Below are 11845 nucleotides of genomic sequence, written 5' to 3'. Positions count from 1 at the left end.
TCAAAGTTATTAAACATATTTTTTAAAAAAAGTTAAATCTAGTCAAGGTCAATTTATCTAGAAATCAAGTTGCGGTTTAAATTCATGGATTTATTAATTTATTTTTTATTTTTATTAAATAAATAAATTATGTCTTTATTATATTTATCTTTTAATTAAATACCATTTTTTTTTTTTTTGCAATCACGCACCTTTCATATACAAAAATCTGTTTCCTTGTGAATTTTATTAACCTTTTAAAAGTTACTGAATAAGTAATTATTACCTTTTCGATCCAGATGAAATCTCAACTCCACTGAGAATATTCGTCCATCTTTGCACCTTCTCCTTGTTTTCCCTGAAATTTTCTTCACTCTTATCCAAGACAATTGTGTACCTCTCTGTTTCATCATCTACCTTTGATTGCTCGACATCATAAGAAACGGGAAACACAGTGTCCGGTCTCATCTCATTCATGAGTCCGACAATCTTAACAAGTTCTTCAAAGCACCAAGGTACAGAAGCACAATCTCTTACAAATATAATAATTGACAACCCTGATTCTTCAATGGTCTTAAACAGTCTTGATCTAATTTCCATTACTTTCTCTGGTTTCTTCTCGACTGACATAATGAATCTCGGGGCTAGATCTGACTTTAAATAGGTGAAAGCATTACTAGTGTCTGTGACTCTAGTAACAGGGAAGACATTGGCCATCCAATGATGGTACGACGAAGAAAAAGCTAAAAAAGACTTATATGAAGAAGCTGCTTCTTTGCTTGTGACAATAAAATGGGCAGATGGTTGTGGTGTAATATTTACAGAAGATAACAAACAAACACCACAATTCTTTACCTTCACTCCTGGCTGGGAAGAATGAAACGACAACTCAATGTCGCTAAAGGATCCATGCTGCCATTCTTGAAGCTCTTTAAGGTAATCAAAAGATAGATAAAATAGCCAAATATGATCTAACAGAAGTTTGATAGAGTTGCAACTAATACTCATCGGCGGCGAAGGATAATTCTCTCTTCCATTGGCTTTGAAATGACAAAAAAGAGAAAGACTTTCAGCACTTGCACTGAATGCAACACACACAACAAACCCCATGCTCCAACTAGGCACTTGCACACTAATTGAAGGTCCCTCACTTTGATGGTTAAAGCAGCCTGGGATTTCATTTCCTGGAACAACGATATCAAATCCAGGTCTTGGATTAGACAAACCCTGTACCATAAAGAACCAAAATGTTAGATAGATAGAGGGAGAGTGAGAAACAAAAAGGTTGGGGTTTGATTAAGAGAAGACCTGGAGGTATCTTTCAAGCATGGTCAACCCCATGCTGTCTTGGCCATTATGATTGTTCAATTCCCAGCAGTTAAGACAAAGGAACTCTGATCTTTTGGAACTGCTTAATTTTATCGGATCTGGAATTGTTTTTAATCTTATACAACCATTCAAATTTACTGTTTGAACTTTAGATGGAACCTCAGGCAATGATTCAAGCATCCTACAATCCTCCAAGGCAAGCATTTCAAGTCCAAAAAGCTGATTTATGCTCCTAGGCAGGCTAACAAAGTTATTCCGGCTCAGATCTAAAGACTTCAATGAAGATAAGCAACCAATATCTTCAGGAAGTGCCCCTTCTCTTAGATTGCAAGCGCATAAACTCAGTACTTCTATAGAACACAAACCAGTCAAAGAAGGCAACCTTTGATCCGTGGGATTCACAGCTATTCTTTTGCATCTATCAAAAGATAATACTTTAAGATTCTTTAAATGAAAAATGGGTGCTGGCGGTTGTCTTATTGAAGTTCCACTTACATCAAACTCCTCCAAACTTTCAACTTTCCCCAAATTCTCTGGTATATTTTCAAGTTCAGAGCAGCCAAACAAATCAAGTTTTTTAAGGGATTTCAAGCAACCAATGCTACTCGAAATGCTTTCAAGGTTCTTGCAGTTGTTCATGCTCAATACTTGTAAGCCAATCAAATGACGAATTGATGAAGATAGTTCAGCAATACCAGTCCCGTCCAAACAAAGCTTCATCAAACAGTTCATGTTTCCCACTATATCTGGAAACTTTTCGAGTTTTGAGCAGCCATTAAGAGTGAAAACTTTAAGCGATTCCATTTCAAGGTTGCTTGGGAGAATCCTAATACTTTTGCAATTCACAAGATTCACATATTGAAGCTTCTTGTGACGTCCAAGTGATGCATGGACCTCAGACAAACTTGTACAATCTTCAAGAATAAGACTCTCGAGATATGGAATTTCAGTAAGATCTGGAGTCTTGGACAGGTTTAGTGAGTTTCTGAGATTGATGATTTTCAAATTAACTGCACTCTGCAATCAAGTAGGGGGGAAGAAATATGGATACTACTATCATACATATATAGGAAAACGATAAAAAGAAATACAAAGGCTCTTAAATTAGTTGTTCTCACCTTACACCCATACCATAATTGCTCAAGACTACTGTTAGCCATGTAAAGTTCAACTAGCTCATCCACCTGTAAACCAGCTGGCAATGATTTTGAAGGGTAAGAATGCCATTCAAGAAATCGTAGCATATTGGAAAGATCTTTAGGTCCTTCAGAAAGCTGCACGTTGTTGATTTTAAGCAATCTTAGTTTGCTCATTTCAGAGAAGGCTTTCATGTTCCATTGTGCCTCTTCTATTCCAGGCATGTCCAAGAAAATGGCCTCTATTTTTTCTTTTCCCTGTCAACCAAAAAGGAGCGTAAATTAAAAAAAACTTTATGAAATCTTATGGATAATGTTCTCTATCAGCTACTCACTGTGTTGTCCATCAGTGCAAGGCAGACATCCGCGTATGTCCACAATCTACTTTGCCTTCCAGGCTCTTCAAGGGATTCACAACGAACAATTTCCTTACCCATTATCTGTAATAAATCATGCATCCAGACTTGATCACAAGAGACACTTATAAGAGATTTCTCAATAAGAACTGGTATTCCAATACGTGCATGGAATCCACAGCTGTCAAGTATCCTTGTTATTCGATCGATTTTAAACCCCTTCAGGAAACATGCAATGTCTAAAAATATTTTCTTATCCGATTCATGGAGGCCATCAAAACTAACACGAAGCACATCATTAATTTTGCCGACAGGAATCTTATTCATTCTATTAATTGCTCCTTTCCATTCAGGGATACTTCTTGAACGCAAAAACGAACCTATAACTTCAAGAGCCAGTGGAAGGCCATTAGCATAACCCACAACTTGCTTGGATAGTTCCACGAAACCTTCAGCAGGCTGGTCATTTTTGAAAGCTTTCTGGCTAAATAACTTAAGAGCATCATCATCATTCAATTCCTCAGCCTCATAAATTTTAGTATCATCATTTCCAGTTAACACTTTTGTATCTCTACTTGTTATGATAATTCTGCTCCCTGGACCAAACCATCCAGGCTCCGCAGCCAAGAATTCTAGTTGTTTACGATCATTTACATCATCAAGAACAACAAGAATCTTTTTACGTTGTAACTTCTTCTTTATCATTCCAATTCCTGTAGAAGAATCACATATATTAATATCACGTTCCATTAAGATATCAGAAAGAAGTTGTTTCTGTAAACTGTGTGGTCCATCTTTCTCAGCAAAAGCTTCTCTGACATTTGCTAAGAAGCAGCTGCCTTCAAATTGCCGACGAATCCTATCATATAGTACCCTCGCAATAGTCGTCTTACCTAAGCCACCCATTCCACAAATCCCTATGAAGATTGCTTTGCCAGTTTCTTCACCTATATAACCATTTAATACCTCTAGACGAGAATCTATTCCAACTAATTCTTTGCTAATTGTTGGCAGAGTGAGGCTTAGTTTGTACGATATGCAGTCAGCAATTGCTTTAATTGATTTCGATTCATCCCTGCACAGGAGAGTGCAAAACATTAATCATGCAGTGTGTAGAAATTAAATTAGATAGTGATAATGGAAAAATAAACATTAGCATATTATAGCCCGAAAATGTATGGCTTTTAGTCGGAAATTAATATAGAGAAAGTTAGTGCCCTGATAATAGATAGCTTCAAGAACAGAGAGGAAAAGGAAAGAATAAACTGAAAACGAAACTAGGATTGTATTGATGCTAAGAATGATCGGTACAATAGCTATCTTATTGCTTATAGAATCACACAGATACTAAAGAAGCATGCATACAAGAACAAAAGGTAGGAAATAAAATATCCATTAAGTTTGGTTTTAACAGACCAAAAAGCAAATGGAATTCTATCATATTTTTTGTTCGACCACTAAATTATTTTTATAATTATTTTTAACAAAAATTTCAATTATCTTGCATAATAAAATTTAAAAAAAAAACTTTAAATTTATTAATTTTTCAGTTTTTTTCCCCTAGCCTAAATTGTTTTTTTCCGGAGTACTAGTGGTTCAAATCAAATCAAATAGATTAAAAAATTAAAAAGGATATGAAATTAAAAATAAAATTTAATTTTATAAAATAATTCAAATAAAAAAATAATCAATTGGAAGAACATAAATCAAATATAAAAAAAAAAATTGAAATACTGCTGTAAAAATTTAGAAGGTTGGGTGCGAAATTCAAGGAAATAGAAAAGAAAAAGTTAAATGGCAGCAAACCGATTACTCCAGAGTCCAGACATGCCACCAAAGGAGGTAGGCCATGCCGAGGCGAATCATAAAACAACAATGAAGGCCTTTTTTTGGGTGCTGTAAGTCATTCACAAGCTGTTTATAAGGCAGGAGGACTCGCTCGTTTGCGTGTTTTATCGATGCGTCAATCACATTTCTTTTTTATATATATTTATTTATTTATTAAAATACCAAATTGTCTATAAATGATATTATTATTAAAAAAAACTAAAAATAAAAGTATGAATAATCCCTTGAAGGCACTTTTAAAAAGTTTTTATTTTAAAGGTTATAGATTCATTTTATTGTGTTGTGAAAAGTAAAATTTCAAAAAAGCTTTTAGAATCTAATTTTGTTTTTTGCTTTTAAGGGGCAATTATGTAATTATACCATATAAAAATTTAAAAATACTTAACTGCCCCTATCATAACTACAATGACCATAAATACCATATTTTTTAATCCATGGTAAATCAAAATATTTTTTACTGTACTTTTCCAATAGGCTTTAAGTTTTTGTTAATACAATTGATATAGTTGTCCTCTATTATTCTAAAATAGAATCAGAAAAAGTATTCTAATCATACTAAAATTTTCTTTGTAATATTGATATTTTTATAAAAAAGCCCCAATAAACTCAATTAAATAATAGAAATTCCCTGTCCAAATTAACAAGCTAATTTTATATTCATTTTATTTTTTTTAACAAAAAGACACCTATCAAAATTTGATTCCAAATTAAAAAGAAAAACATAAAATTATAAATATTCACACAAAAATTATAAATAAATTTGTCTCTTTTATATAAATAGTTGGAATTTTCTAATTCATGATTGAAAATCTTTTTATTTTATTTTGAAAAGCTCAAACCAATATATTAAAAAATTTAGTCAATTTTTTATTTCTTATGATGAATTTGTTTTCTTCACAATTTTTATGTTTTTAAGCTAACTTTTTATTTGTTCATGCTAGATTTTTTTCAACTTTTTTTTACATTTTCATTTTTCTATCTAATATTTTTTTTATTTTTAAAATATAAAGAAAAACCGAAGAAAAGAAAGAAATTTTACATAAAGATTAGAAATGGGCGCTTGATCACATAAGATCAAGATTTCATAAAAATTAAATTAAAAAAAATCATGCATATGAAAAAAATATACATTTACTACTAAGTGTTTCATCAACAAATCCATAATTTTATCATTCATTCAATATTATTTACCACCTTTTGATTAACAAAACTCAAAGAACAGTACTAAAGCATTTGCTAATTGATTTTTGCGATGAAGAATATATAATAAATTGAAAAATAATTTTTCTAGTGTAAACAAAACATTCAAAAAAAGATTAAAAAAAAACAAACAAACGATTTTCATTGGTAAATAAATGAAACATTAGCAAGAAATTTGAGAGTTGTTTTAATTTGTATTCAATTTTTATTTCTAAAAAACTGTGACCATTGAAATTTGAGACGTGCTCCTCTTTTATTTTAAAAGTCAAAATTAAAGAAAAGCTAGTCTGATCATAGACAAATAGCTATTTAATGGATTAAAAATATATACTAACAATTCTTTAATTCAAGAATTAGTTTTGATATTCTTGTTGTATTGTGATTATTTTGATATTTAATCACATGTTTCAATTGAAAAACATTAAAAAAAGAAAAAGAAGCTATGTTCATCATTGAAACAATACAGGGAGATTTTAAGAATAAAAATAAGTAGATAGATGATTTACCTCTTCCGTACGTCCCAGCCAGATAAATTAGCCACCGTAGAGAGACAATCTTTCCAGTTCCGGACATTCTCCAAATTTTTCTTGAAAGTTTTTTCATGCTTAACGAAGGCTTTTTTATATTTCCCTTTCTGCTCAGCTACCTCTGAGGGATCCACATCATAAAAAACTGGCAGAACAGTTTGCCCCTTCTCTTTCATGCACTGAACAATCTTGAAAAGTTCATTCAAACACCATGGTGAAGAAGCGTAATCTCTTGAAAATATAATGACAGAAAACCTTGATTCTTCGATGGCCTTCCAGAGAGCAGGTTCGATGGTCTTTCCTCTCTCGAGCTCCCTATCATCCATGTACACATTGATGCCTCTCTGTGCCAGATTAGAATATAGATGACTAGTAAAGTTGTTCCGGGTGTCTTTGCCTCTAAAACTAAGGAACACGTCATACTCATATAGTAGAGGAGGAGGAGATGAAGATGAGGTTATTCCTTGCACGCTGCTGGAAGCCATGAAAATCCCTATAGCGATAAACTAGCACCGATCCCTTCTGGCCTCAACTAGCTAGCTTGGTTCAGCAATTGCTTTCCACGCGTGTAAGGCCTGCTCCTGTGGTCAAACATGAAACAGAAGGTAAGATCAAGAAATTTGGCAATTAAATCTACCAATTAGTAATTTCAAGCTGGAACATGTACAACTCTACTTAGAAATCAGAAAACACCAAATTTCTACGAGTATTTCACGAATCTAGACGAAACAAACCGTGTGGTAAGTGTTGGCTAAAGAGGCACAAGATCTAGCCAAGCCCAATATTTTTTCTTCTTCTTGTATCTTAGTAACCAACTTCCAAAGCCCTTTTCTTTCTTTTTATTCCAATGACTTCGAATTTTTTCCGGTTTCTTTAGGTCAAGAACTCGTACTGGTAAGTTTCCTGGATTTTCTTACGGATCTTTTTCTTACACTGTAAAGAAGATGGACTTTCGGTGGAGAAAAAAGTGAAAAGAGAAATGAAAGGGATATCGCACGCGCATTGGGCAGCAGAGGTACCTTCCTGTCAAGAGCAGGGATTGGCCCCACACATCACAATTGAAAAGTATTTTTTTAATGAATTTTCAAACTATTAACTATAAAACTCTTTATTAATATTATAAATTCCCATTTATTTATTTTTTTTAAAATAAACTTAGCCACCAGCCTATTAACTGGAACTAATTAACGAAAAACCAAAAAAAAATTCATATTAAATTGAGTTTAGAATCTCAAACTTTAATATTTTTATGACAAACATTTCAACTTTGATTTTTTCCAATCTCAAACACCAATTCGTCTCCCATTACCAATATCTCATCTCATACCATGATGCTTAAAAATGTAGTAGTAATTATTTATATTAAACTAATTTTAATATAATTATATAAACAAGTTTAATTATTTTTTTATAATATAATCATGTTATTTATTGTATAATTAATATGAGTAATTTATAAAATTAATGAAGTAACATGAAAGTTTGAAGATATAATTTAAGGTTTAAATTTTACATTTTTAAAATCAAAATTTATTTATATTAATATTTTCAGTTTTTCAATTTTATATAATAATGTTAAAATTTTTAGGTTTGCAAGCTTCTTTTCTTCTTCTTGTTGTGTCTTTAAAGAGAGACACAAAAGCCAACCATAGATAAAGAGACGTTGGCTTTTGTATGTAGATATGTAAAAATAGTATTTTAGTAGAAGAAAATGTATTTTAACTATTCGAACAACCGGACAGTACAATTGTGCTTCTTATAATGATTCTGGAGTTGCTTAGAGTTCTTGAAAACGGGCATTTCTTGCATTGATGGATGTCTGCTGTACATGTGTTTATGGCTTTTTATTCTTTTGTGTGAATAGCCCCTTATTCAAAAAAAGTCTTATGTAATGTTGAATTGATATGGAGATCAAAATATTAAAAAATGAAGGAGAAGGAGAATATGCTTTGTGGGATTCAATAGCTATTGCGTGTTGAAGACATTTTCAGATATAAGGGGTCCCAAAACAAGCGTGGTGGAAAAACAGTAATCCTTTTGTTTTCACCTATATGAACATCCAACTAAAAATACTTTAAATGAGTTTGAACTATCCAAAAAACTGTAGCAAAAGTACTGTTCAAGTGTATTAATTTTACACGGTCATTAAGCAAGGGTTTCGTGTATAAAATCTTTCAAAAAAGTTATATGGTTTACTGTAATTTTTCAATCTTTTATACTGTTTTTATATGATGTTAAAAATAAATTTTAAAAAATAAAAATAAAATATTAAAAAACAATTATTACTAAACTGAATCTATATCAAATATACACTTTGATTGAAAGCTTTTTTGTCGGACTTAGATTCTTCGTAATCTGCAAAAGTTTGCATGGATTACTTTGATATTTATTTATGTTGATAGAAACAAGCTCATCAATAAATAGTTTATGTGCGCGCTCTTGTCTAGACTTTACCTTAGTTTTTTTTCGGTTTCGTTGCGTCCAAATACGGTAATTTATTCTTCCATCTTCTATTTGTTATTTATGATTGTTTCTTTTTTTCTCATTCGAAATGGCTAATCTTGAACCTTTTTTTAATAGGTTGTCAAGAAGCATAGAGAAGGGATTAAAGTTCTAGGCACTTGTAGCTTTTCCTGAAAAAAGTTGTTGGTTGTGGTGGGAAACATCTATAATGTTTTTGAGGTGTTTTTAAAAAAATATATCAAAAATAATATCATAAATTAATATAAAATAAACATAGAGATCATTTTTAGAAACTAATAAAAATCTAAATCATAATAAAATATAATAAACTTCATATAAAACATAAAAAAAAAAAAAATCGATGTTTTTAGCGATGCTTTGATAGATAGAAAATAGAGAGCCACCGTTCATGGGCATGCAAAATGCCATTTTCAATCATTTTTCAACTTCAAAATCATTAGCTAGAAAATCGAGAGCTACCGTCCAAAATTTTAACTTGGTAATTTTTTATAGGTAAAAATTAATCAAATTGAAAATAATCACTTCTAATTTTTAGTATAAAAACCTCAAACCCATCCTAATAGTTTTTTATATACCATTTTCAACTTCAAAATCTATTCTAATCCACTTTAAATGGTTTTTAAATTGAAGTTATAGTTTCGAAGCAAAAAACATATGGGCTTTGATCTAAATTTTACGATCATTGATTGGTTGTTCATGGACACTAATCAATTCAACTCAATCATATGACTTATATTATATTCTTTTATTTTATTATTAATTAAAATAGATATAACATTTTTTAATTTTTGAACTTTCTTTAAAATAAATATATTTTTTTTATTGTTGAATTGTGGCCAATCTATCCGTTTCTCTCTCCTCACCTAATATTGAGTGACTTTCGTTCTTCTCTTTCAAACATACGGAATATTGAAATATAATTTGGAATCAAAACTTAAAATGCTAAAACTATAGGAACAAAAGTAAAAATATATAAAGAAAAAGGGACAAAAGTACATTTTCACTCTAAACTTTAGAAAGGTCATGTGTTTTCTCTTAATGTATGAACTGCTAGCTATTGGTTAGTGCAATAAGTGTTTATATAATTATTTTCACAAGATGTATATTTCTAAAACTCAATATTTATATTTTTCAAATCACTTCACGTCTGCTACAAAGAACATTCATCACATTAAAGACGATTAATGAAATTTATGGTTAGATTTTTCTATAATCATTCATTGTTACATCTAAGCCAAGTTAGGTGGTTTCAACTCCTAATGGAACACAGCTCAATTTTTCATTCAAAGAATATATATGTAGATACACTGTATCCTGGCTTCATTTTCAAATATATCTTTCTCTATACATGATGGGGCCCAAAGACCTCATAGAAAAGAGAGCGAATATTTTTAGACCTGACTTAACAGCATATATATATATTATTCCGCTTTTTACGAGCTAATTTCTTGAGACATGATATGTATAAATATCTAAGATTATCAAGTAATAAACACACAAAAAACAATTCAAAAATCACACTCATGAACAATCACATAATACACTCTTTTAAGTTCTTGTTCTCGTTGTTATACATTTGTTTTCTCATGTGTGGTTGTTAACTTAGTTATCAGAGAGTTGAGTTCTCTGTCACATGAAAAACTTGTTTTTGTAGGAATTCATGAACCACAAGCCTAACCCAACTTAAAAATTTTCAAAATTCATTACACCAGTCATGGAAAGATCTAGGTTTAATTTGAAGTTTTTCCAACTTCGTCAATGACACGCTTCTGTTGGAACTTGAACAAAAGCTAGTTAAGTTCCTTTTCTTTCCTAGTTCTTTTCATTGATGATAACTTAAAATGACAAGACAATGGAGAGGTAACGATCTCCCACTACAGGAGCACCATCTCCTTCAACAAAATCGCTCACTACATGAAATTGCTCACTAAAGTTATTCTAGCCACATAAAAATAGCTTCGACCTTTGTCTTAACAGGTGACACAATAACTAATTACATTGTACGCACCACTGAGTGCATTTAGCCACTCCAGTTTACTCAAGGAGCATAGTAGAATGACTTGTAGAAAAAAAGTTATGAGAACAGTCATAAGACAAACCTACCTAGAAGCCACTCTCGTCGCGAAACACCATTTTAAAACTGGACCCTCCACGGGTGAACTTTAAAGATCTAAGTATAAACGTAAGTTTCATGTTCCATTTTTCTTTCTTAAGATAAAATATAAAGGAAATATACATATGTTTTTTTTTTCTCATTTTTTAGTTTAGTTATTTTCAAAAATTAATAACCAAAATTATAGCATTTGTGAGGAAAGGGCTAACGATATGGATGGACTAATAGAATAATGGCTGGATTAATAATTTTACAAGATGAGAGACCTTATTCAATAAAATAAATAACATAACTCTAATTAAGCTCATTAACCCAGTATAACTAAATAGGCTGTGAAACCAAGGAGATCAATTTCCAGGAAATTCCATTTCATTTAATAATTGGGGTTCCTGTTCATAGTCAGGGGGTGAATGCGAATACAACCATGTGCCTGTTGTGATCGCAATTTTGAGATAGCTGGTTGAAGTTTATTGTCGGGTTCCATTTATTGAAGAAAATGATCGGAACAACTGAAAATCAATTCAAATTGAACCAGTTCAGTTTAATTAGTTCATTCAAATTCGGGAAACCGAACACCTTGATAAAGCCTCCAAAAGCAAAGGGATAATTTGATATTACAGTAGTAAGGATAACCAAAGAAGAAAAGATTAAAGCCTGCAGAACAAAAAAAAAACTATCTAATTAAAGGAAGTTTACTTTAAAAAATAAAAATGAGATGAAACAATTATAAACATCTAATCTAATTTCAATTCACACAAAAGAACAGAAAAGGTCATCTCAGTGGGACAACATATAAAAGCAAAAGAAAAATTTGGTCAAAAGTGCATGCATGAATGATCAATGTTAATATTTCTTTTCAAAAGCTTCAATGTA

The 11845-nt window shown here is 31.2% G+C and overlaps 1 protein-coding gene across 1 annotated transcript in view; it reads right to left on the bottom strand.

Moving 5' to 3' along the window:
* Nucleotides 1–7402, bottom strand: part of LOC118036658 (TMV resistance protein N-like) — a 12625-nt gene extending 5223 nt beyond the window's left edge. Inside the window, exons 1-6 of the mRNA XM_073405822.1 lie at nucleotides 7110–7402; nucleotides 6355–6956; nucleotides 2780–3875; nucleotides 2427–2702; nucleotides 1288–2325; nucleotides 266–1206 (exon numbers count right to left, since the gene is read on the bottom strand). Of these exons, the coding sequence (XP_073261923.1) occupies nucleotides 266–1206; nucleotides 1288–2325; nucleotides 2427–2702; nucleotides 2780–3875; nucleotides 6355–6860 (3857 nt within the window). The 5' untranslated portion in view covers nucleotides 6861–6956; nucleotides 7110–7402. The remainder of the gene's footprint in view (nucleotides 1–265; nucleotides 1207–1287; nucleotides 2326–2426; nucleotides 2703–2779; nucleotides 3876–6354; nucleotides 6957–7109) is intronic.
* Between the last annotated feature and the right edge of the window lie 4443 nt (nucleotides 7403–11845).

The sequence above is a fragment of the Populus alba genome, chromosome 17 (assembly GCF_005239225.2).
Source record: "Populus alba chromosome 17, ASM523922v2, whole genome shotgun sequence".
Taxonomy (NCBI): domain Eukaryota; kingdom Viridiplantae; phylum Streptophyta; class Magnoliopsida; order Malpighiales; family Salicaceae; genus Populus; species Populus alba.
The sequence above is the reverse complement of the archived record's forward strand: the minus strand, read 5'-3'. Positions and strand labels throughout refer to the sequence as shown.